The 27,455-nt window shown below is 46.7% G+C and overlaps 1 protein-coding gene across 6 annotated transcripts in view; it reads left to right on the top strand.

The window, feature by feature from the left end:
• Positions 1–4,649: 4,649 nt before the first annotated feature.
• CELF6 (CUGBP Elav-like family member 6) overlaps positions 4,650–27,455 on the top strand; it is a 168,023-nt gene continuing 145,217 nt past the window's right edge. For all 6 annotated transcript variants that reach the window (XR_013979234.1, XM_080980434.1, XM_080980437.1 and 3 more), the window contains exons 1-2: positions 4,650–4,989; positions 15,404–15,486. Coding sequence is in view for 5 of the 6 variants with exons in the window: in XM_080980434.1 (XP_080836560.1) it covers positions 4,659–4,989; positions 15,404–15,486 (414 nt within the window). In the remaining variant the exon portion in view is untranslated. The remainder of the gene's footprint in view (positions 4,990–15,403; positions 15,487–27,455) is intronic.

A 27,455-nucleotide genomic window follows, 5' to 3' on the forward strand; every position in this document is an offset into this window, starting at 1 on the left:
CACTGAAGGTCAGGAGCTACTGTGGCCAAGAGAGGGGACCCTCAGTTCTCTGTGCAGCCACCCTGTGTGAGCCTTCAAAGCTACCAGAATGGAGAAAATGTTGTTGTTGTTGTTTAGTCGTGTCCGACTCTTCGAGACCCCCTGGATCAGAGCACACCAGGCAATCCTGTCTTCCACTGCCTCCCACAGTTTGGTCAAACTCATGCTGGTAGCTTTGAGAACACTGTCCAACCATCTCGTCCTCTGTCATCCCCTTTTGGAGCAAACAGTAAAGGTAAAGGGACCCCTGACCATTAGGTCCAGTCACGACTGACTCTTGGGTTGTGGCGCTCATCTCGCTTTATTGGCTGAGGGAGCCGGCGTACAGCTTCCAGGTCATGTGGCCAGCATGACTAAACCGCTTCTGGCGAACCAGAGCTGCACACGGAAACGTCGTTTACCTTCCCGCCGGAGCGGTACCTATTTATCTACTTGCACTTTGATGTGCTTTCGAACTGCTAGGTTGGCAAGAGCAGGGACCGAGCAATGGGAGCTCACCCCGTTGTGGGGATTCGAACCGCCAACCTTCTGATCGGCAAGTCCTAGGCTCTGTGGTTTAACCTACAGCGCCACCCGCGTCCCTATTGGCTGAGGTACCACTCTCTAAATCATGCCTTTAGGAGCCTCAAACCTCTTGCTTTTCTACATGGAGAACAGAGAGGGGCACGCGAGTCTACTGTGCAAAGGTAAAGTTTGCATCCATTGCTGCTCTCACTTTTGCCTCAGGCCTTGCCTACTAGCAGCACATGAACATGCATGCACTTGTGTGTGCGCGCGCATGCATGTACTGTACACAGAATCCCAGAGGCGGAGTTCACATATTCCTGAAATGAATGTGCACGCGTCAGTTTCCAAGCAGGACAACATACTCCTGAAATCAAGTCATTAATTTGTACTCCTCAAATGAATTCAGCCTGAAACTAATCTGAAACACGCATTCATATTTAACTGACTGAGTGTGGTTTGGTTGCATGCAGTCCTCTTGCTGCTTCTCCTGCGAGCAGGTGAGTGAGCAGAGACAGAGAGCTCACTTCCTGCCCCCCCCCCATGGTGAAGGCAACTCCCTCCTGGTCTGTGTGACATGAAGAAGAAGCTCCTCTGGGGCCTTTGAGAGGAAGGATGAGGGCACAACATTTAAAAGGAGAGAGAGAGGGGAAAAAAACCATCCATATTTATAATGTGATTGGCTGAAACTGAGAAAAATAGTTTGTGTGCTTGGTCTGCTGCACTTTTAGAATGCATAAAATCCTGCATGGACTGAAACCCATTCATCCCATCTCTTGTTGTTCAGTTTGCATCTATAAGAAGAGCCCTTAATTCACTTAGTCCAGCATTCTACCCCCTTCCCTCTGGGCCCACCTGATTCTACTGGAAAGCAGGATCTGAAAGCAATGACTCTCTTCTGCTGGTACCCCCAGCATCTGCTAGTCAGTGGTATACTTCTTCTGAGCCTGGAGGATCCATTGAGCTGTCATAACTAGGATCAGCTGATGGGCTCACCCTTTGTGGATCTGCCTAATCTCTTTTTAAAGCCACCTAAGCTTGTGACCTTGATCACACTGCAATTTTGAATTGTGAGAAGAAGTACTTTCTTTTGTCAATCCCCTGGATGTCCTAAAGTTCCAATATTAATTCGTTCCACACCCTGGCATCACTGCATCACCCTCTATCGTGTCTAGGAACAGGGAAGTCTGTCAATTTCAGCTTCTTTCAGTCTCACATTTTTTCCAACCTTAAGTTCAGTTCTCCATGTTTCCAAATTAGTTTGTAATTATTACCACTGTTGTTATTTTAAGAAGTCCATGGAAAGCATGTTGGTGCAAATTTCCCATTATAAGAATTTTTTTGGCAAAGCATTTCCCCCCTACAGTTCTGTATGTTATTTTCACTAATGTACCTTAATGGTAAAGGCAAAGGGACCCCTGACCGTTAGGTCCAGTCGTGACCGACTCTGGGGTTGCAGCGCTCATCTCGCTTTATTGGCCGAGGGAGCCGGCGTACAGCTTCCAGGTCATGTGGCCAGCATGACTAAGCCGCTTCTGGCGAACCAAAGCAGCACACGGAAATGCTGTTTACCTTCCCGCCGGAGCGGTACCTATTTATCTACTTGCACTTTGATGTGCTTTCGAACTGCTAGGTTGGCAGGAGCAGGGACCGAGCAACGGGAGCTCACCCCGTTGTGGGGATTCAAACCACCAACCTTCTGATCAGCAAGTCCTAGGCTCTGTGGTTTAACCCACAGCGCCACCCGCATCCCATGTACCTTAGTAATGTACCTTACTAAGTGCATACATTATTTTCACTAATATAGCCATATATGTGCATGCTTTACCTTACTAGGTGCATTTTTGTACATTTTATTTGCCTGGAGAACTGGAGAATTCAGAAAAAATGTGAATTTCAAAGGATGGCTGTGTTTTGGTTGAGGATGAGTGAATTAGGTAAGTTTGCCTTTCAATGTTAACCAAACTGAATCTCTCTCCCATAGTCAAATCATGTCCACATTTTCAACATTAAAAAGCCCCAAAGATGCAAGCTTGTGGTGGGGAATCTGTGGCATTCCAGATGTTGGACTCCACCAGCCCCAGGCAGCAAGGCCAACAGCCAGGCATTATGGGAATTGTAGTCCAGCAACCTCGGGAACACCACACATTCTGCAGTCATGATGTAGCCTTCCTGCAAAGGGAAAGGTGCTCCAGCCTCCCCATCAGTCTTGGTTTCCCCTTTCTCCAACATTTCCAGCTCTCACAACATCTCATCCACTCACAGGAAAATGCTTTTCATGGGGAGCAACCTGATTAGGCAAGCTCTCAAGCAGTATTTCATGCAGATGATGGATGGAAAGACACAGAATCAACATTCTCTTTATTATATAGGCATGACTACATAGTAACAAGAAGATAAGTCCCTCCCTGTTTCTAGTCTTAATTGTATTTTTTGTATATGGCTTTACTGTAGCTGTACGTGGGCATTTTCCTTATGCATAAGACATACACATGAACAGGACAGAATGGGGGATGAATGCCCTGATCTGCTCCTAAATAGTGAGGGGCAGCTCCATGAGGAGGCTTTCCATTTCCACAAGTTAGAGAAGGCCTAGGGAACCTCTTTGGGACCAGAGATGGGTCAGGCCAGAGGCAAAAGTGGGTCTAGGGCTTGCCGATCAGAAGGTCAGCGGTTTGAATCCACCCGACAGGGTGAGCTCCCATTACTCGGTCTCTGCTCCTGCCTACCTAGCAGTTCGAAAGTACGTCAAAGAGCAAGTAGATAAATAGGTACCGCTCTGGCGGGAAGGTAAACGGAGTTTCCGTGCCCTGTTCTGGTTCACCAGAAGCGGCTTAGTCATGCTGGCCACATGACCCAGAAGCTGTACGCTGTATGCTGGCTCCCTCGGCCAATAAAGCGAGATGAGTGCTGCAACTCCAGAGTCATCCACAACTGGACCTAATGGTCAGGGGTTCCTTTACCTTTACTTGTTTCTACACACATGCACACCTCATCTCCATCCACACAACCGTGGAGCATCATCCCAAGGTGGTGGGATGCACTCTGTACATGCTCATTTCCCAGGCTGAGTTTGTGCACGGGGAAAAAAGTCATTTGACTGCTTCGAGTGGGGTTGGCACTACTACTACTACAGTGCCACATAATACCCATTATGTGTCTGTCAGTATTCAGTCCTTCAGTGTGGCCACACCTGCACTTTGGAACTCCCTGCCTATTGAGATCAAGTGGGCACCTTCAGGGTACTAGTTTTGGCTGTTTAGGCATGTGTACCCAGGTGCTTTGAAAGTTAAGGACATTCTTTTGCACGTGGGTTGCAAATTCCTATTTCCTTGTTTTACATTTTTTGCAAACTGCTTCAGAGGTTGTTTTTTGTGTGTTTTTTCCAATCAAGCTGCACGTAAATTTTATGACATATATTAATATTAATAATAATTACCCATGCTAAATCCTCCATGAATCCTGTCTCTGGGGAAGAACCCCTGCTCGCTTAGCCCGACTGCAAGTGGTCCTTCAGAGTTCCCCCCCACCCGCAGCCACACACCTTCCAACTTGAGGAGGGCCGGGCTTCCTTAGCAACCCTCCTTTCCCTCCCCTATAGCAGGAGGCGGCCCCTCTCTACCCACCCTTCCGCGAGCGCCGGGCTCCGTGGGGGCTCCCGCTCCTCCTGACTCTGTCTCCCTTCCTCCCAGCGCTCGCCTGCCTGCCTGCCTGGCCAGCCCTGCCCCTCTCCCCTCCCTCGCGCCCTGATTGGCTGCGGCTCTCCCCCCCCCCACGCTCCGCTATGCTAATCTTATGCGAGTAGTTCGGGGGCCAGTCAGCTGACGTCATCCGGCCCAGTGGCAGCCGCCGAGGGAGGGAGGAGGGAGGGAGGGCGTGCGCGCAAAGCGAGGCGAAGCCCCAGCCAAGCCAAGCCAGGCGAAGGGAGGAGAAGGGAAGCGGCGGCGGCGGAGGAGGAGGAGGGCGGGCAGGGGGGGTGGAGGGCGAGATCTGGGCTGAGCGCGGAGAGGGGGAGCCCGGGCTGGGCAGCCCCCCTCCCCCTGCTCCCGCGCGGCGCAAGCAGGCAGGAGCCGGGGCGGGGCGGGCGGGGCGGGGCAGAGCCGGCTGGGAACATCATGGCTACTCTGGCCAACGGGCTAGCGCAGCAACAACCTCCCCCCGGGCCCCCGCCCCCGCCGCCGCCGCCTCCTCCTCCGCCTCCGCCGCCGCAGGCGGAGAGCACTGCCTTCAGCACCACGAACAGCTCCGGGAGGATGAACGGGCTGACGACGCCGACGCACGGCCCGGGCGGCACCATCGCCATGAAGGACCACGATGCCATCAAGCTCTTCATCGGGCAGATCCCGCGCAACCTGGAGGAGAGCGACCTCAAGCCGCTCTTCGAGGAGTTCGGCAAGATCTACGAGCTCACCGTGCTCAAGGACCGCTTCACCGGCATGCACAAAGGTAGGGAGCCCCGCCGCGCGCCGCCCTCCTCCTGCCGCGCGCCGGGTGGATCCCTTTCTCCTCCTCCCGATGCCGATGCCGCCTCGGCTACTCCCACCACGCCTGCACCCCCCCCCCCCCCGCTTCCCGGCCAGGCGAAAGGGCCAACAAAGGGATGGAGAGGAGATGCTGGCCGCCGCCGAACGCCGCGTTGTGTGTGTGAGGCTGAGGGCGGGTGGGGGGCGCACAGAGAGGAGTAAGTGGACGAAGCATGCCCCTCTGGGCAGATTCGCTCGAGAACCAGTTCCACAAAGCTCGGTAGGACTTGCTTCCATGTGTAAGAGTGGATATGGGATTTGCAGTGTGTGTGTGTTGGGGGGGGGATCCGTAAACAAGGAGGGAATTACACATCCTCTAAGAGAGGGAGAAGCGTACCCCCCCTTCTCCAGTGCCGTCTCCCCCCTCTCTGAACATGCACACACACGTAATGTGTATAAAGTTGGGTCACGTGTAATGACTGGATGAGAGAGAGAGATCAGTGGAAGGATGTGCACGCATGTGCAGGAGGAAAAGGAAGACAAACACAGACACTCCCTCCCCCCCCCTCGAAAAAAGATCATATTTTGCATCAGGAGGAGATTAGGACTTCTGGCAATGGCCCCTCTCTCTGCTACTTTGTTCTTCTTATTTTAAGTTATTGTGGCTACAGTCCTAAGTGTCCCTTCCTGGGAGCAAGCCCCTTTGAGCGCAGGCGGGGTGGGGTGGGGGGCTTTCCCCCCTGACTTAGCATGCATCGGATCACACAGCATGTGAAAAGTTGGGCTGGGTGGGGAACAAAGTAAGTGTGCATGTGCGTGTCTGCATGCAGGAGAGTGTAAGGCAGAGAGATGTGTGTCACAGTGTGAGAGAGTAAGTGTGGGAGGTGGAGACAGTGGAGGGAGATTTGTAAACAGAGACAGGAAACAGACATCTTCTGAATGGTGCTATGGTGGGGGGAGGATATGGCTGAAGGAGGCCCCAGCTCCCTGCAAACCTATGTTACATACAAGAGAAGGGGGCCGAGGAAAGCTGTATATACGTGAAGGGGCTTCTATGCCATCGGAGAGGCAGATGGTACATAAGCACTCATTAGACGGGGTGGGGAACTGGTGGTTCTCCAGATGTTGCTGGACTCCAACTCCCAGCACTCCCATCCAGCTTGGGCAATGATCAAAGATTATTATTATTTATTGAATTTATATATGATGGGAGTCCAATAACATCTGGAGGGCCACAGGTTCCCCCACCCCTGGATTAGGAAATAGGTCTCAGCCTTGGCTGGATCTAGAGGAGTTAGCATACCTATAAAGGAGCTCCCTGTTTCCTTAACCCTTTGCTGAGTTAGTTGGTGTGCAAAGTTGAACTGGATGAAAAGTGTGTGTAGGTATGTGAGTAACAATGGGGTGACAGTGCCACTGTTGCCAGTAACAAGGAATATTATAGTGCTGGCATCTTGATAATGAATTTTACCAGTTGCTGGTAGCTGGACAGTTGAGCCAAAGATCTGTGGTGTAGTGGTAGACTCTGTCTGGAGAATCCATCTTGGCTCACAGAATCATAGCTGTCAACGTTTTCCTTTTTTTAAGGGAAATTCCCTTATTCCGAATAGGATTCCTCGCAAGAAAAGGGAAAAGTTGACAGCTATGCACAGAATCAGTGTCTGTATCGTGAATCTTTAACCCAACTGCCTAGTTACCTGAAACATGCAGAATTAACATCAAGATCCTGGCCTTATAATATTCATTGTTACTGGCAACATAACTGACAACCTCATATAACCTTCACAGATATGCATTTTATTAGGCAAGACATGTTATTCAATGTTACTCCAACTCAGAGTAGACCCATTGAACTTAATGGACACAGGCAACTTAGGTGCATTAATTTCAATGGTCTACTCTGAGTAGGGCTTAATTAAATACAACCCAAGAGGGTGTTTTGTGCTATTGTATTTCATGCCCCATACTGATATGCCTGGCCCAAGGAGTACAATTCTTTGTGGCTTCAAAGTTAGAAAACGATCAAGATGGTAAAAAGTGCTCATAAAACATCACGTGTGCTAACATAAATCATAAAATTATTATAGGCTCAGTATCTTGATGTTAATTTAATTTTAAGGATAGAAGTTGATAGCCATGCAAATAGAGGAAATGCTATGTATGTCCACACAAATATATGTGTGTATAAACACACACATTACACACACACACACCTGTTGGTGAGTTCTAGTAACAGTTGCACATATGGGGCAGGCAAGAAATGAATGAGTGAATTTGCAGAGGAAGCAAGTTTGCATCTGGATAGATGCTTCCACTTCACATTTTTTTCATATGGTAGGTTGTTCTACACTATGCTTAGCCAACTTTTTAGAACCTAATAGTTGAAGGCTCTCTCTTGTCCTTTAAGTACTGAGATAAAACACTGTGTCATGTGTATGCCTAACATTTCTTTTGATATTATTCCCCGAGGCTGCATGCAATTAAATCTGACATCCCATACGCATTTACCTGTGAGTAAGCCCCATTAAGTGGCACTTAACTTCTGAGTAAGCATGCATAGGACTTACTCCCAATAATTGTGCATTGGATTTTACTCTAAAGTGGTGACACCCCACATATCTAAGGCACACCGACTGAATTCATTGCCTTCAAGTAGTTATATTTAGGGCTATTGGTTCCCTGTGAAATACAGTTTCCAGCTCTTCAGGTTGGTTGCCTTCTGGTGAGTGGCATCTGGTGGTATATTAATTGTTAAGTTTCAATGCAGGCTAGAGTTGGGATTTTAGATCACATCTTGTACCAGGGCATACCATTCTCTTAACAACAAAACAACACACACAAAAACCTCCCTGCTTTTGCAACTTTCCCCAGGCTGCCTATTTTGAAATGTGTCCTTTCTGAATGGAAAGCAACAGCCTGGTAATGGATCGTTTTTTCTGTGCTGCAGAAAAAGGAGAATGCAATATGTAGTCCACAGGAAGATTATATCTTAGTTTCTAACATTTCCTAGGTAGATTCTTGGAAATGACCTTTAAAAACTGCAGGCCTTCAGTTCAAATGTATAGACAAGATGATGGAAGCAGGCAGGGATGTAGGTTAGGGCAATGAAAGACTGAAATAATATTAACATTTGGAGAGAGCTTTTCGCTCACCCCGCTCACCCCGCCCCAAAGCAAGCAACCCAGTAGTCAGGCCAGTTTATCTCTGCTGCTTAACAGCAATGGAACAGGAGGTTCTTTGTCATCACAATAAATAAATACGACTATAACATTTCAAATATCAGACCTTGAGATTGATGGAGGAAGCTGGGTTGGATGCGAGAGTTTCTAGGAAGCGACATGAAATTTGACTTAAATATGATGGGAAGTCACTTGTGAAAATTGTCAGGTGCACCAATATTCTTTATGCATTAGCATGTTGAAAAGTCTCCAACGCTTCTTGCATTGCTGCTTAACTCTTCCGACACTCTCTAATCCAGCACCCTATGGAAGGATAGCAGTTGTGTATCCTCTCCCAGTTCCATTTATACCTTTACTGAAGTCTATACTTCAAACTGCTTGAATTATTTTCTTTTTTAACCTCCTCAGCCCTGCCCTACATATTCGAAACTGTGCAGGCCAGAAAGAAAATTAAAACTCCCCTCTCCTTTTAAATACATAGGCTGATCAACACAATTAAATGCCACCCTTCATCTAATTAAGGTCCTCATTAATTTTGCTCCTCTGTCCAAATATGCGTCTTCTGTGACTCTTTTGTTCACAAAGGCAAGTCAGTGGAATGGAAGTTTGAGGATTGTTTTGAATGAAGCACGGCTGCTGCAGCCAGGAGCAACTGTCTGCCTGCTGATGGGTCAGTCTGCATTCTCCTGGCTACGAGGCTGGCTTCCTCTCGCTCGTGAATTGCTTCTATTTGAAGGCGAGATGGTTGCACTTATTAAGAGTTATTAATACTTAATCATCTGGCAGATTTAATTGTGCCAATATTAAAAATGCATCAATGTCAAATTTTGTTCATTAAATATTTACATTTTTGAAGGGAAACTGTTTTGCTGCTGTTTTAATATTGTTTTAGGACGATTTATATAGGATCTATTATTTAAAAAACAAAACAAAGAGAAAACACCTAATAATGTTGATCGTATGCTGCAAACCGAGTGGAACTGTTGTTGCTCCTGTGTTACAAAAAGGCTAGCAAAGTACCCATGCTTGGATTTATTTCCATCAACAAGAGGGGCAGCTAGAGTTTCTGCCTGGGCTGCTACATTTCCACAGCAGCTTTGCAAAGCCGTGCCATGAATAGTACGGGCAAGAAAGCAAAACAAAATCTGTGCAAACCTTATATTCGTGGCAATGCGGACTTGCAAACCTTTAATCGAGCTCCTCCTGGGAGTAAGAGCTCATGAGGGTGAGTCAGTGTTGAGCAGTCTTCCCCCTCCAAGCCTTTTGATTCACAGCCTGCAGTGTGTGCTAAGGAGGGAGAGCATTTAGGAGTGTAACACACACACACACACACACACACACACACACCTCAGCAGTCCCATGAAAATTCCACAGAACTACTCACAGCGTAAGGTGCTAGTAGACACCTCTGATTCAACTGAGGAGAGATTAGGACAAATGATCGTTCCATGCTGGCTGTGGATGGAAGAGAAATTTGATTCAGTTTGCATTTAATTCACACTTTTCTGAAACAATATGTAAGCTGAAACACAGCCATCCCTTGAAACTCACGCGTCTAATTTTGCAGTGCAGTTTTCCACCTAAGTAACATGTACAAAAATAAATTTACTAGTGTAAAACATGCATATTAATGCATATTTTAGTGAAAATAACATACAAAAAAATGCATGGCATTAGGTAAAATTGCTTTGCAAAATGTTAGGCAAAATTGCATGTGCATTAGCGTACCAAAATGCTAATGATTTTTCATGAGAAGCTTTTCTAAAAAAGATTTATTTTTTTAAAATCACAAACTGGTGGGGAAATGTGGAGAACTGAAGATTGTAAAAATGAGAAGCTGAGAGCAACAAAAAAATTCCACATTTGTCCATCTCAAGTGCTAGCTCCATGTTTTTGTTTTGTTTTGAGGGCTGGGGAACCATCCTGCAAGATGCTTCCAACTGGCCCCATCCTTCTTCTCCTCTCTCATCACCCACTTGTTCTCCCTCTGCCTCTGGGCCCAGTTCCTACCACTGCCTTAAGGGAAAGGAAAGTGAATTCGCAGGCAGCGGCTGATGCTGTTCCCAGCCCCCTTTGCTGCCAAAGGCCAGAGGCTGGTTTGCAAGCCAGACTCCAGCACTGGCAGGAAAAGCAGCGGCAAAGCCTTGAAAGGGGACCCGGGGGGGGGGGCGGTCAGCTGGGGGCCCATGCCCTGTCTGGCCTATTGAAGTAAAGAGTGTGTTAGTTCATTTCCATATGCATTTCTAGAATTTCTCCTTATATTACTTGATAAATTTGCCTGTACATATTTAGGCGCATGCAACACTTAAAAAAGAAAGTTATCTTGCCATCATGCAGATTGGGGGTGTGTGACCTACATTGCTGGGCCCAAGACGTTTCACTGCTGGGAGCAGAACCCAGAAGGTGGCTTGTTAGAGACATCACTTTATAAAGTCTTGCAGGACCATTCAGACACCAATTCCCTCTTTCATCAGTTGCTGTCCACCAGTTGTGGTGTGTGATGCAGGTTGTTTCATCATGCTGTATGGTGTGGGATGGGCTCTGGAGATGTATAAGGTTAAGATTTCATTTTCAAGTCATTATTATTATTATTATTAATCCTCCCTTCATCTGTAGATCTTAGGGCAGTTCACAGCATACATATACAAGATTAAAGCACAAAATACATAGTAAGAACAAGAACAAAACAATACCCCCCCCAGCCCTCCCACAAACACATTTTAAATTATATGGGATGTTAGTCAGCCAAAAGCCTGGTTAAAGGGGAATATTTTCCATTCTCCTTCTGAATGCTGAACAGTGCAGGGCTTTGGGGACAGATATTCCCCAGCATGTTCCTCTTGACATGCAATGTAAGTGGTATTGCCCAGGTGAGTTCCTCTGTGCGGTCTTTGGCCAACACTGCTTTTCTCCTTGGAGGTCATAGGAGCCAACTCCTAGGGGCCAAGCTCCCTTCAGCACACTCCCCATGAAAAATTCGAGGGGGCTAGCCCCCACAAAGTTGATGAGCATTGTCATTCAAATGGTGTGCATGACCATGTTAGGCTCGGTAAATTTCATTGTACACAGGTTGTACATTGACAATAAAGGTGGTATTATTATTATTATTATTATTAATTGCTTATACAATACAATACATTTTTATTTATACCCCGCTCTTCCCGGTTCAGAAAACCGGGCTCAGGGCAGCTAACAACAAATTTAAAACACTTAATTGTGGGACTTAAAAATGGGACTTGCTTACATATTCCCTCTCTTTTATGCAGGTCAGGGATTACCAGCCCCCCCCCCCATATTTATTCAAGTTGGCAGCCCTGTTGCAGGTCCTTGATATTAAAAAGAAAGTTGTGACTTTAACTCCCAAATAGCATCATCACTGCTCATTTTCGGTGTGTGGGACAAGTAAAATGTATTAAATTTGTTTGAACTGGTTTTAATATTTTCACTTCTAAATGGTTGGAACCTCGTGGTGAAGGATGGATGAGTAAACTAATAAATAGTGAGTTGTCTCCAACCAACTAAGTTAGTCAGTCCCATTAATTTCAGTGGGTCTACTCTGAGTATGATTAACACTGGATGCAAAACAGCAACAACAACAACAACGTAGATCAGAGAGTACCATAGGCAGTGAGTGCTGAACTTGTCCATTTGAGTATGTTGGACACCTGTCAACTCCTTTTGCAGTGGGTGATCAAGGCTGGACTTTGGGATTTCACTTACGTCTTGTCCCCTAAGGAGTTCTGGGCTAGTTAGGGTGGTCTGTCCTTGAAGGCTGATGAGCCCAGATGGCTTCCAGACTGGTTGGGCTAGCTGTCTTATTACAGGGGCTGCCTGCTGGTTGCGGGAATGACCAGAGCGGCAAATGGGAATTCTTCCTTTGCCCCGTAGGCTAGTCTCCACCTCTCTCTATCCTTCATCCAGGCAATGGTCCAGGAGGCATTATCACAGCTCAAGGACACATTCCAGCCAGGCATAAACACTCAGGGTGAGGTTCAGTCCAGATGACAGTATCCTTTTGGATCACCTCTGTGGATTGATGGTGGTGAACAGGAATGCGGAGAAGCTTCTCTCACTGAGTGGTGTCAGAATGGGGGGGTGGGTTCTTGCTTTCCCCCATGGGAATTATTCCACGGGGTTCTGTGCTCATTCCATGGCTTTATGGTGGTTAGAAGTAATGTTGTGATTGGCCATGAAGTGCCCCTCGTATGCCAATGATGCCCAGCTCTATTTCTCCTTTCCCCCTCTAGCCAGGTGAGGCAACTAGGTCTCTGAATGACTACTCGAACTGTTCCAGAAAGTGGCAGCTCATTTGTTGCCTGCAGCTAGCCATGTGGAACGTAGAGAATCCTTTCTAAAAGACCTTCACTTGCTCTCATTTCGTTTCCAGGTTGAATTCAAAGTGCCAGTGTGGATCTTTATAGCCAAAAGCCCAGTATCAAGGGTGAGACCCTTCAGATGTTGGACTCCAAATTCCATCAGCTCCAGCCAGCATGGCCAGTGGTCAGGGATGATGGAAGTTGGCTACTAATGGCATCTGGAGGGCACTATTCCGGCCATCCTTGCTTTTGGAGGGGGGAAGGGCCATGGCTCAGTGGTAGAGCACCTGCTTTGCATGCAGAAGGTCCCAGGTTCAGTCCTAGCATCTCAAGGCAGGACTGGGAGAGACTCCCTAGAACCCTGGAGAGTGACTGCCAGGGTAGCAAAACTGAGCTAGATGGACCAGGGGTCTGTATCAGTAGAATGCAGCTTCCTGTATTCCTATTCCTATTTCTGTAGGTCCCATCACAGGGATGGGGAAGTAGTGGCCCTCCAGATGTTGTTGAATTCCAACTCCCATCAGCCCCAGCCAGCATGGCCAATGTCAGGGGCTGGCCGGATGAAGACGAGTGGTGGGAGCACCCCAGGGAGGACACAGAGGACAGCAACTTAGATCCTGGATCGTGGTTGTGGGACACTGAAGAGCAGTTCGGGGAAGGGAAGAGCTGTGAGGTCTTAGAAGCAGGGGGGTTGAGTGATCAAGGGGATCAGAAGGAGGAGGGCCTTTCAGCACAGGGTTAGAGGCTGAGCATCACAGTGTGAGTGCAAACTCAGACAAAGAGGAGTCAGAGGTTGTCCTGGCTACTCAGCAGCAGGGCAGTCCCAGTCCTGCTGGCTCTCCTTCCCCTCAGACACCCCGCTTGAGGAGAGTTAGGCCCAGAGAAGGAGCTCACCCCCTTGACACAGCCTTCATCTGCTTGGGAGGGATCCATAGTGAGAGGCTAGGGTGGCGAGGGGTGGTTTTGGTCAGTTTCAGCAATGTCTGAGCTCGCTTAAGTTGAACCAGAGGACTCTACTGTATTTTTGTTGTTGTTTAGTCGTGTCCGACTCTTCGTGATCCCATGGACCAGAGCATGCCAGGCACTTCTGTCTTCACTGTGTTTTTACTTTGTGTTAATTAAAAGCTTATTGCGTCCTGGGCCTCCCGTGCTTGACCTGGGCACACTTGGCAGCTCCTTGACAGCCAGTAGCCAGGGATGATGGGAACTGTAGTTTAACAGGATCTGGAGGGTACCAGATTGGCCATCCTTGCATTCCCGGGTTGTCTTATTACAGCTAGATAATGCATGTGAATGGCTTTGAACTCTTGAAAGTGTTATACAAATGTAAGGTGGTAGTAATAATAATGATAACTATTATTAGCAAAGATGTGAGGAAATGTCGCTCTCAATAGTTACACAGGAATGCACGCACATCTTTGAGAGCATGAGGGACAGTATGTACTTTCTTGCAGGGGGTTGGGCCAAATGGCCATCGTGGTACCTTCCAACTCTTTAATTCTATGCCTAAATGTGACTGAAAACATCACTGAGAGAATTTTTATTTAATCATTGGATTTCTGCCCCCAACATTCCATCAATTGGTCTTCAGAGGAGTTTATGGACGAGTGTTCATAGCTTGAGCATTAAGTCAGGACAAAGATCAAAAGGAAGCCACAAGCACTAAGGACACAACAAGTGACAACAAGCTTGACAGCCAGCTATTAGCAATAATCAAGCAATTCCATATTGTATCCCATTGAAAGCTCAGGAAAACGGGACAGATTTCATGTACAGCTTAAAGAAAATAGCAGAGTAGGTGCTGCCAAATGCATTTGGGGAGGGTCTGCCATATTCAAGGTCTCACCAGAGAAAAGGCCCTGCCCTCTATTGGCCACCCACTATTTCTAGGGCTGAAGGCAAACGACATAGCACCCTGACTGATGATCTCAGCAAATGGGCATGTTCACATGTGAGAAGGTGGTCTTCAGAATCCATACGTGCTTGTGTGTTCCAGTTTAAGGAGCAAAAGGGATGTGCAGGTGACAAATGCTTCAGCTTCCTGCCAGCAGCTTGCCACCCAAGATGATATTTAGCAAAAACAGAAGAAGCTGCCTTATACTGAGTTAGACCATTGGTCCATCTCGTTTACCATTGTCTACCTTGACTGGCAGTGGCTTTCTAGCATTTCAGATAGAAGACCTTCCCCTGGCTTAAGTAAAGATGCTGGGGATTGAGCCAGGGACCTTCTGTGTGTAAGGCAGAAGCCCTGCCACTGAGGTACACTGAGCTATGTGTGTTATCATCAGTCAAATACACATAATTCCAGCCAGGCAAAAAGCGCTTGATGAAAGCGTGGAACCATCTGCTGAGGTATGTGGCCTGGGGAGAGTCTAAAGGGCCAGGTAAAGAGGTATGGGTGGAAGCATCTGGCCCCAGTCACTGGAGGTCCTCCACCCTTGCTGTAGACCCTCACATAATATGCTCCTCCAACCACAGCAACAAAAGAAAGCTCCCCTATAGCTGCTGGCATGGCAGGATGAAGATCTGATGTGCTAATCTGGAGGGCTTTTGCACTAATCCCAGTGTGTTTGCCTCTGCCTGCCGATTCCAATTAACCAGGCCCTGCTAATCCATACGAATTGCCTTAAATCAAATCCCCGCTGGGCTGCGGACTGACCTGCTGCTGGATTCCGCTCATCTCTTTGAGGCTAGGCACAGCTTCCCTGGAAAGGGAGTATCCAGCTGCTTTGCAGAGCAAGGGACATCGCAGGCGGTATTCCAGTTGTGCTGTATATGCTTTGCCTTTCTCTCTCCACTGCAAATGAAGGTGTGGACTGGGCAAAGCCGTCCCTTGCTGAGCGTGACTGTACTCGCACATGACTTTATGCAATAACACTTTCCCCTCCCTTCTTCTCTCCAGGCTGTGCCTTTCTTACATACTGTGCCCGGGATTCAGCCCTCAAAGCCCAGAGTGCCCTGCATGAGCAGAAGACATTGCCTGGGGTAAGTGATGGTGTTCTTCTCTGGTGCAGGCACGACTCACCTCCTTTGGCTCAGAGTCCTGGGCTAGAATTCAGCAAGTGTTGCTCAGTGTCCATTTGTGACAGCAAGAACCCATTGCAACCGAGGGCAATCCACACTTACCTTTCCTCTATGCTTCCCAGAAATGGTCTGCACTTTAAAGCTCTGTATGCAAGCAGGGGCGAAGGAAGGCGTTGTGACATCCAGGGCGGGCATCGCTACATAGAGCGCATGTGAGGCGTCGCTACGTACGACGCATGCGCCGTACGTAGCGACGCTGCACATGCGCTGTATAGCGGTTTGCCGCTGCCACTGCTCCAGCACCGTACGGACGGTGCCGGGATCCCTCCGTTGCTGCTACAGCCACGAGCAGAGGATCCTCCACATGCGGTGGTGGTGGCGTGATGGCTGCTCATGCCGCCGCGAGCCCCTGCGGGGTGACTTCTTCTCACTCCCGCAGACATGGAACCTGGGGCGCAACACCCCCATGCCCACCGTTGCGACGCCACTGTATCCAAGCACCCCACCCCTTTTTGCTTTTGCTCTGGAGCTTTCTCAGCAGAAACTCACTCTTTAAATTTGAATGGCAATCCACAGGAAGCCCATTCTGCTGTTTGTTCTGATTCAGCTTTGAAGAGTGGGTTTTCATGGGGAAGCTCCTGAATGGGCGGGTGGGGAAGGGTGCTTGGACATGAAGCATTAAAATGTGGGCCAATTCCTGGAAAGAGCGGGGCAGAAAGTAAGTGTCATTAAGCCCCGAGGGAGTCCTGTAGCTTTCAATATGGAGGGTGCCATCCTAAGTATGTTTTGGGCTGGATGGATCAGTCCTCTTCTGCTCTGTGTCAGTTCCACACATGCTCAGCCACGTCTATTAAACTGCACCCAAACCAACTGTGTTTAAATGTTTGTACGCACTTTTTGTAAGATGCATTTTGCATGCATTCCCTCCAAATGCATGCATTTTATTCAATGCCTTTCTATGCATTTCCCCCTAAAATATGCATTTCCCCTATAAGATACTCACATTTTTGGAACCAAAACAGCATTCTGAAATTCAGAGCAGTGCCCAGTGCCACTGTTACCTGCATTCCGATCTGCATATAAATCTAAGAGCTGCAAATAAGGTCAATTTGCTTTAAAATGCGGACTCAATGAAACTCTCCTCCATCGCTCACAGGGAGTACACCCTCTTGAGTGTAATAGGACTTACTTCTGAGTAGCGCTTAGGATTTTGTTGTAGGAGCTTTAAGGGGGCATAAGCTTCCATGAATTGAAGCCACAAAATTCTGCTTTTTGAAGCCACAAAAGCTTCAAAATGTTTGTCCGTAAGAGGCCTTTAGGTTGTCTACATTCCACTGACAAAATGTTTTGTACCAGCAGTACATTGTGTTGCTGGTAACTTTGCTGTGCAAATCTGTTGTGCAATGAGTTGCCACTAGCACCACTGCTGTGTTGGGTTTTTCTGCGGGGCATCATTAAAGCTCACTTGTCTGTGAGCATCAGAGCTCCTGCCCTGGTTGGAAGAGAACATTGGGCACAGCCATTTCTTTGTCTTTATTCTATGGGAGTGTTGCATATTTTGAGAAATGGATAAGGAATAATTTTAAGGAAAAAGATTTCCCTTTGGATGGTTTTTGAGGAAGCAACATCAAACTTCCATTTTTGAGGTTTTCATAATCTCCCTGTGAACAGATTCTTCCTTATCGAAAACAAACTGATCAGTTTAATTGTTTAATCAGGTGTGGGACATCTGTCAGCAGGGCCTTATAGAACTAGCAGGCTTGCTTAGTTGGGTTTTGATGCTCCATGTCCTCTCTGAGTTGTTTGGATAACGTACTGTTCTCTCTTAGAGTTTTGGAGTGGCAGTAAGCAGATGTGCATCAGTTCCCAAACGTCTTCCTGAAATGTAGTGTTGGTAGGGATTTGTTTAATGTAGATGGGTGACCTTCTCCCTAAAGGCACATTTCCACATGTCTGCCTTCGGAGATCAAAGTATGCATTCCATGCTCATCGAATCTCCTACCACACACAGTGCCTGCTTGCTGCTGCTTCTTTGCCACACAGTTAGGGATGTAAGAAGGCTTCAATTTCCGTCCACTCCGTATTCGTCACATATAGCGCTGTTTCCGTTCCACTGCAGTTTGGTTTTTGACAAAAACGACATTCTTAAACTCGCTGTGGCAGAATTTTATGTAGCGGATTATATAATTAATGGTGTCATTGTCACATTATTCCACACCATTCATTTCAATGCAAAGGAAATGCAGTGCAAATGTCTGTGTGTGTAAGGGGCAGGTAATCGGTTCCGTATCATTTAGAAGAAGAAGAAGAGTTTGGACTTGATATCCCGCCTTTCACTCTCCTTAAGAAGTCTTAAAGCGGCTAACAATCTCCTTTCCCTTCCTCCCCCACAACAAACACTCTGTGAGGTGAGTGGGGCTGAGAGACTTCAAAGAAGTATGACTAGCCCAAGGTCACCCAGCAGCTGCATGTGGAGGAGTGGGGAAGCGAACCTGGTTCACCAGATTACGAATCTACCGCTCTTAACCACTACACCACGTTTTAGAGACCGAAAACAGCAGCAGCAATTGTGGATCAAACTGTTCTGGACTTGCGACAAATGAGTGAACATTGGCAATTTTTGCTCTCATTTCTGCCAGAATTCTCTAGCATCCTTCACTACAGATGTTGTGGGTTCTTAGTTCCTAGTTCCAAGTAGCAACAGCAACATTGCCAAAGGCTTTGCCTGTACTAGTACTGTAGTGCCGTTGCTTGAAGCGTATGTAACCCAAGGTACCACTGTATCTGGTTGCCTAGGAAGCTGCTAACAAACAAAGTAAAATACAGTGGTACCTCGGGTTAACATACGCTTCAGGTTACATACGCTTCAGGTTACAGACTCTGCTAACCCAGAAATAGTGCTTCAGGTTAAGAACTTTGCTTCAGGATGAGAACAGAAATTGCACAGTGGTGGTGCGGCGGCAGCAGGAGGCCCCATAAAGTGGTGCTTCAGGTTAAGAACAGTTTCAGGTTAAGAACGGACCTCCAGAATGAATTAAGTACGTAACCAGAGGTACCACTGTACCTTAAAAGAGTATATTGATAGCCATCTAGCATTTTTGGTCTATTTAACTTGAAAGGACATTGAAAAGTGTGAGGCCAGATGAATCCAAGACCACAGGGCCAGGTTGGTTGCAGTAAGTGATTTAGAGATAGGACGATCCATTCAGAAGAAGGAGATAGGGTCCCCACTCCTCTAGTAGATTGGTAGTAGAGGGTAAAGTCAGATGAACCCAAAATGGCAAGGGCAGATTGGTTGGAGTCAGCGACCCAGAGACACGGTTACCTGATGGAAAAGAAGACTCCTGCACCTTTAATAGTTTAGCAGAAGAAAGTATTTTAGCAAGTGTGGCAGGTTTTGTAATGGTGCAATGATAATACTGTTGGAAGGGCCATGTAGTTCAAATCCCTTTGCAATGCATGATGGGAGTTGTAGTCCAGCAACACCTGGAGTGACGCAAATTAGCTGCCCACCCTTTATCTGATTATTACTGCCACCCAAATGCTCCAAGCCTGTGTCCTGCGAAATAGGGTAGGTTCGGACGTTCAAAGCAAGCACAGAGAAAGCACGGAATTTGACAAAGAATCTACATTCCTGGGAATCTTGGCTTTCTTATTGTCGAGCTTTTTTAAAGGAAACCACTGAAATTGTGGAGCTTTTTCCCCCCAACAAAAACGCCAAAACCCCCACTATTTTCCAATTGACTTGTCTAAGATCCAGACAAAGCGCCACCTTTCGGAAGTTTTCACCAGATGTCAATGTCACCTTTGAAACCCCAGTAATGTCCAGGAAAATCTGGCTGTACGGCAAGCCCTGTTTACACACCCAGGAAACACACAATGCTTCTACGTATTTTTTTTAAGCATCAGGAAAATAGGATGAAGATTATATATATATATATATGGGATTACAGGGAAGGAGGTCCTTTTCTCTCTTATAATATTAGAATTTTGGCCCATATTATGCAGCTGATGATTCACTGCACACAAAGGAGGTTATTTCTTCACACAGTAAGTTAAACGATGAGATTTGTTCCTTCAAGATGTGTCAGTGGCTATAAATTTGGGTGGGTTAAAAGAGGATTAAAGATATTCATGGAGGAGAAGACTACCAGTGGCTCTTAGTCTACGATCTGCCTCCACTATTTGAGGCAGTATGCCTCTGAATACTAGTTGCTGGAAATCACAGCTGGGTAGAAAACTGTTTTGCTCATGTCTTATCTGCATCTGGCTGGCTACTGGGAGAACAGAAAGCTGGAATAGATGGGACTTTGACCTGGGCTGTTCTTATGTTCTCTTCCACACGACAAGCAGAAGCAAAACAATATGCAAATTGGCTTCATTTGCATAATTTACTCAGATAGCATAATCCAGTTTTTCTTTTTCTTTTAAATCAGCTTTCTTTGGGGTGTTGCTTGGATTATGTTGGTGCATAATTCTGATTTGATCTTTTTTCTTTTGGGGAGGGTACACACCACTGACAGTGTCACCTGCTTATATGCTTCTGTAGCTGTATATCGACGACACCCTTCAGGTTTTAGAATCTGCCAATGAGGTATCATGCCCTAGGTTTCACCCCCTAGATCTAATTGCTCTCTCTCTCCAGTTGACCAAGCAAATGCTGGCAATGGGGAATGTAACTTATGTAGCCAGAAAGACACATGGGGAGAAGAAGAGTTTGGATTTGATATCCCGCTTTATCACTACCCGAAGGAGTCTCAAAGCCGCTAACAATCTCCTTTCCCTTCCTCCCCCACAACAAACACTCTGTAAGGTGAGTGGGGCTGAGAGACTTCAAAGAAGTATGACTAGCCCAAGGTCACCCAGCAGCTGCATGTGGAGGAGCAGGGAATCGAACCCGGTTCACCAGATTACAAGTCCACCGCTCTTAACCACTATACCACACATGCTCTTCTCTCCCACAACAACTCGCCTCCCCCCATCCAGTTCTTTTCTGAAGTCAGAGTTGTATACCTTTTCAGGGGCTCCCTGCATGGTTTGTTTCTGTTTAATTTTAGTATGAGAAGGAAGTTCTCGGCTAGAATATTGTTTGGATAGCTGACTTAAGTCCCCTGGCATCCATACCTGCTGTTCTCCGCCCAGGCCTTCTGTCATCTCTCTACCCCACCAACATGCTATCCCCACCATCAAAATTGTGCTATAAAATTCAGCGGTGGTAAAACAAAATCAGGTCTGGGAATGTAATTTTTTTTTATAAAAAAAATGCACACACACCATATTTTGTTTTGCGATAAAAATATAACAGCCAAAAGGAAGAAACTGCAAGTAACATAAGGACCAAACAAGATCAATAATGAGGGGGGAAAGAGGAACGTCCATCATCGCCCACAGATTATGAGCCTCGTGTATATCATGTGGACAGTTAGAGTAAAACAGCCTGAGGAGCAGAACGCTGGCCATTGAGAGAGTTTGGATGTTAGTTATGTAACTGAATCGAATGCAGCTGGAATATGGTTAGAAGACATACCCTCCAACTACCCCCAAAATACAGGAATCATAATCAAAACCCTGAGCCATCACAGCTTCTCACTTTTTCACGCAGTCCCAAATTCCAGAGGGACCTTCCTTTCAGTACAGTATTTCAACGTGTTACAGGACGTTCATATCCATTCATCCCTCTAACACATTTCTTAGACCTGTGCCTCCTGCTCCCTTCCCCGCCCCTCTCAATATGGCACCACTTCCTGTTTTTACGAAAACAAGTTCCAGATCACTTGGATGCCCACAGCATGTTTTTCACTGTTTCCTTGCTCCTCAGTTGGTTGGTCTCCCATAAAGAAAGTGGTGGGTGGGGGAGCGAGGGGAACAGGGCCCATCTGCGAGGCAGCAAGGGGTGCTGAGGGGTTGTGGGCGCAGAAAAGCGACCATTATGATCACTTGGCTCCGTCTTGCTTCGTTCAGTTGCTGGGTCTGCTTCCCTCCCCACCCTCAGCGGAGGAGGTGTGGAGAGGGGGGACATTGATGTAGAACAGGCATCCCCCAAAACTCTCCAAATGTTTTGGGACTACAACTCCCATCATCCCTAGCCAACAGAACCAGTGGTCAGGGATGATGGGAGTTGTAGTCCCAAAACATCTGGAGGGCCGAGGTTGGGAATGCCTGATGTAGAATATGTCCTTATTTTCATCTGAGGAAGGTTGGAGGGTGTGAGAAGCTTGAAGGCTTTCTATGTAGGAGAGAAGCAGAAACTATCACACAGAGCTGGGGAAGCCTTTTGGGCCTGCATTCCTTCCTGAACCATCTTCCAGGGGTCATATGCCAGTGGTGGGCGGGGCCAGATGCAAAAGTGGGTGGAGCAATGAAGGCAGTATTTCGTTTTTGTTTTTACCTTTGTACAGCAGCTTGTTTTCTACACGGCATTAGAAATTAGCCAGGAGTGCATTGCTCTTGGTTTGGGTCCAGTTGCAACTATGTGGAGATTTCTGGGCATCGGGTTGGCGACCACAGTTTACAAACCTCTGCCCATAGTTATTCCATAGTTATTGCCATTTCCATTTCCACTGTGTGTGTTTCTCCTTCTTGCATACTGGGACAAGTGAATTGTTGTAAGAGGCATGTTACAGTCAAGCAATGTAGCTGAGATCACAGAATAATAGAATCGTAGCATTGGAAGGGACTCTGAGGGTCGTCTAGTCCAACCCCCTGGCAAATAGACATTCCGCTGTGGTGGCCGTAACCTAGATTTAGCACCTAGCTTATATATCTGAGTTTCTAACATACCTCTCTGTCCTTTGTCTGGGCAAGAGGCATTTCTGAGTTCTGGGACATATTCCAGCTCAGCAGAAATACTCCAGCAGGGTGCAAAGCAGGGCTGGTGAATATTCTAAGCTTAAGAAAGTCTTTTCTGGCCACCATGGTATCAGCACAGGCATTCTCCTATGCCTCCTCATCCAGAAGGACCCCTCTTTTGTTCTTTCTTAGAGCCCAGAGGTGGCAAAGAAACTTGCCAGGGCTACCACAATTGTGGTGCAAAGCAAGAGGATAGCATGGCTGCTGCAAGGAGGACCACGTCATGGGGTGGTGGTGGGGAGTCCAAATGCTGGTGGGCATGGCAGCTGGGGATGGTGGCGCTGGCAGCAGAGACATTGGCAAGGGGTGCCCATTGGCTAGACTATGCCAAGGGCACGGTACTGTGGAGTCAGGGACTGCAAAATGAAGATGCCAGATCAATAAGCAAACCAACTATTGTGAGCCTTTCCATTAAGCTACACCCAGGGAGTAAAAGAGGCTTGAGTTAGCAGAAATAGTAACATGCCCAGATTGATTGAAGGAAGCTTGGGCCATGGATGCCCTGCATCTTTACACCAGTTTAACTGTTAATGCTCTCCTCCAAGTAAACGCTTGGGAAATGTCGCTGCATTAAGGGGTAGGGATCATTAACATATACCATTTTCTGCACTTTTGCAGAACTATGATTCCCAAGGTTGCTAAGGAAAATCCATGCAATTAAATCAATTTAGAACTAATTTGTGCTTGTAGCATAGCTCGGATCTCCCAGCTTTCTCATTGGATGCGTGGTACATTATTATTAGTTGTATTTCTAGTCTCATAATTATCATTATTAATGTACGTGCTTAAAGCCTTAAATGTCCCCAGATACCTGAAGAACTGCCTCCTTCCCAAGAGACTCTCCTGGGTGTCCGTCTTGGTTGTTCCAGCACCCTCAGAAGCTCAAGGCGTGGAGGCCCAGGGGAGGGCATTCTCTGCGACAGTCCCTAAGTGTCAGGGCTCCTTCCCCACAGAGGTACATCTGGCATTTTCACAATACAGCTTTCAGCAAATATTCTTTACTTTGGCTTTTGATGCTTGAGAGAGATATTTTTAGCACCCACTTTATTTCTGTGGCGCTTAAGTACTTTAAAACTGTTTTTAATATTATGTTTTAGTTGCTGTAATCTCCCCTGCAACCTTGGGGCAAAGGGCGTGTAATAAATCACCACCACCATCATAGCAGCATTGGGTGCCTAGTTGCTGAACAGTGATAACAGATTTCTTCCAACCATTGCCTCTTAAGAGGACACCAGGCATAGGAAGCAGCCTTATAATGAGTCAGGCCATTGATTTGCCTTAGTTTGGTATTGTTGAACTGACTGGCAGCAGCTGTCCTGGGTGTCAAAATCATTGAGTTGGAAGGGACCATGAAGGTCATCTAATCCAACCCGCTGCAATGTGGGAGTCTTTTGCCTCATGTGGGGCTCGAACACATGACCCTCAGATTAACAGTGTTGGTGCTGACCTTTAAAGCCCTAAATGGCCTCGGTCCTGTATACCTGAAGGAGCGTCTCCACCCCCATCATTCAGCCCGGACACTGAGATCCAGCGCCGAGGGCCTTCTAGCGGTTCCCTCATTGCGAGAAGTGAGGTTACAGGAAACCAGACAGAGGGCCTTCTCGGTAGTGGCGCCCACCCTGTGGAACACCCTCCCTTCAGATGTGAAGGAAATAAGCAGCTATCCTATCTTTAAAAGACATCTGAAGGCAGCCCTGTTTAGGGAAGTTTTTAATATTTAATGCTGTACTGTTTTTAACATTTGATTGGGAACTGCCCAGAGTGGCTGGGGAGACTCAGCCAGATGGGCGGGGTATAAATAATATATTATTATTATTATTATTATTATTATTATTATTATTATTATTACAGTCTCATGCTTTACCAATGGAGCTACCTCGGTTCCTAGTCCTTAGCCCTTTCTGGAGATGCTGGGGGTTATTATTATTTATTAAATGTTTATACTGCCCTTCATCTGAAGATCGTGAGGCAGTTTACAACATAAAAACAAAAAATGCATAACATCACCACCATCATCAAGCAATACTCCCACCCCCAACAGCCCCAGGCTTGAACATGGGACCTTCTGCAGGCAAGGCAGATCCTCTGTGATGGGGCACAAGTTCCCCACCCCTGCTCTACACTTAGAGCACCTCTCTGGGGTTTCAGAAACCTGTCTTTCGCAGTCTTACCAGGAGATGCCCAGGGATCAAGCCTTGGGGACAGTATTTATGTCAAAGCTGTGTTCTGTCATTAAGCTACTTCCCCTAAGCTATCTATGAATTGCTTTTCCTTTCACTTTCATCCTCACCCTTGCCCCGAAGAAGGGGTACATGCTCACCCCCTTCCCATTTGCCCTGCAGAACAACCTTGCAAGAGTAGGTTTATTTGTTTATCAAAGTATTTCTATACTGCCAAATGACAAAACCCATCAAGGCAGTTTGCACCATTAAATCAAGTTAAGGTGAAAGGTGGTGATTTGCAGGGATCACCCAGCAGGGATCTGGTCACATTGTACTCATGTACTCATGTTGGTGCTTTGTTGCCAGTCGCTTCCAGTACAGAATGGTAGTTGGGGAACTTGTAACACTGGTACAGATGCAAGATGTTAACTAGTTATCCATTGGTAAGATTGACCATTGCGTTAAGATCTCAGGAAGAAAGAGAACTTGCAGCAGGGCCCCCCAGCCCCTTCATTCAGCCTTCAAGGAAGTTCACGACTGCTGCTAGCCTACAAAAAATTATATTAGCCAACCCTCCCAGTTTTATTAGTCACATGTGCCACATAAAGGCAAGCGGTGTTAGGGAAGAATCAAACTTTGTTCTACTAATTCCATTGACTTTAGAATTCCAGTTCTAATTCTGCCTTGCTTCCCTGACATCACATAGCCAATGACAGCTAAAGGAACTCTGATGTGTCTACCTGCAAAGCTCCAGGGTAACATCAGAGGCCAGCTATTTCCAACCATATGGTCTGTAGGCCCTGGATGTACTACTGAAATATATCCCAAACAGAGACGGAGATGTGTATTTTATGGATTCAAAAAGCCTGTTTCTATTACTCATGTGATACAGTTACTTTTTTAATGGGTTTCATGCTGGCTTTATTGCATTTATTTTTGTAAGCGGCTCAGATCTCTGGCAGGTAGAATGAAGCAAAATTTCAGAATGCCATGTTAATAGTTCAGTCCTACAGCTATGAACTCAGAAGTAAGCACCACTGAACTGAATGGGACTCACTCCCATGCAGAGCTGGGAGGGCCTGTCAATTTTTGTTCTCTGTTTCTCTCATTTTTCCATTCTTAAATTCAGTTTTTCACATTTCTGTATTAATTTGCAATCTTTGGGTTTTTGTTTTTTAAAAAACCCTCATAAAAATTAACCAGCATTAACCAGCATTTTTGTTTTTTATTTTTAGTAATATATTAATTGTTATACACAATTTCTCGTAATAGATGCGTTTCTGTAATTTTTTAGAAGCATTGATTGGAGAACTGCGCTGCAGAATTTGGATAAGTGTAACTTTCAAATTGTGGCTGGTTCTCATATTGGTTCAGATAGTGCAAATTTAATAGATGTGCCTTTAAGTGAGTTGAGCTCCCCCCCAACCCATCTCTACTCCCATGTAAGCATAGGATTGCACTGTAAGAGAATTTTTGACAGGTACGGGCACCTGGGCTACTGGCTATATGTGAAACTGGGGCTTCAGTGTGATTACCTGGCAATTATTCAGCTATTTATTAAATTCTTAACTTCCCAGGTGGCAAACAACAAAACCAGGCAAGTTTTAAGAAGCAGTGGAAAGGTTTTTAAACATCTGAAAGCATTTCTCAGACCCTCGTAGCTAATACATTGCCAGTAACAGTATCTTTCAGCCATCAAACGCCTGGGTGAACAGGAATGTTTTGACATTCCTGCTGAATGTTAATCATGTGGGAGATGGATGCACCTCAACTGAGAGGGCCTTCCACAAACAGGAAACCACTACCGAGAAGTCCTGTCATGAGTCAGCACCCAGTGGGCGCATCATCGTAAGGACCAAGATGGTTATTCAAATCGAACCTCTTCTCCCTTTTACATAGCTCCTCAGTGTGGCCAAAAACCAAACAAACCAGAAATGACAGGTTCAAAAGTATAGAATTTTGGTCTGTATGGCAGTTTTTGGAAGGTGAGCCCCCCATGAAGGTGGAGCAAAGCCTCAAACTCCAGGAAAGGGCTGGCTTCTATTTGGAGCTAAACTCTCCTCAGGGTGCCTATCAGTAAGTTCCCTCCTGCCCCACCGCACACAGTTTGACTGGATCTCAGAAGCCACCTGCCCTCTACAGTTCCCACAATGCCCTGGAGCAGCACTTTCTTTGGTGCCCCAAGGCATTCTAGGATATTGGCCAGCAGACTTCCAGCCCCAGCCCTACTACTGCTTAGAATGGCAAGGGGAACAGGCAAGTGGGAAGGACAGGAACACAGTAAGCTGCTTTATACAGGGTCAGAATACTGGTCCTTCTAGCTCCCTATTGTCTACACCAGGCATAGGCAAACTCTGCCCTCCAGATGTTTTGAGACTACAGTTCCCATCATCCCTAACCACTGGTCCTGTTAGCTAGGGATGATGGGAGTTGTAGTCCCAAAACAGCTGGAGGGCCAAGTTTGCCTATGCCTGGTCTACACTGACCAGCAGTAGCTCTCCCGGGTTTCAGGCAGGAATCTCTTCCATCCCTTCCTGGATATGCCAGCGGGGATTGAATCTGGGACCTCCTGCTTGCAGGGCAGACATTGCTCAGTGGTAAAGCTATGGTCAAAGTGGGTGTCAAGGCCTGGGGCCCCAAAGGGGGCATCTGTACTGGTGGGTCAAGTTTGGGTCCCCAGGATAATATGGAAGGGCGAGGGAACCACTGTGGTGTGCAAATAATAGTACTCAGTGGGAATACATTTCACTCCTTTCGTACCCAAACTGGTAAATCATTCTGTGCCGCTCAAATGATGTCATCCATTTAGCTCGGTTTATTGTTCAGATATCCTTTTAATCTGGCTGTTTTATATGATGGTGCTTTGCTGTCAAGGAGGTTTCCAGGCACACACGGATTCCCAGAAGATGTCCCACAATG

This window comes from Podarcis pityusensis (genome assembly GCF_964106645.2).
Source record: "Podarcis pityusensis genome assembly, chromosome: 14".
Taxonomy (NCBI): domain Eukaryota; kingdom Metazoa; phylum Chordata; class Lepidosauria; order Squamata; family Lacertidae; genus Podarcis; species Podarcis pityusensis.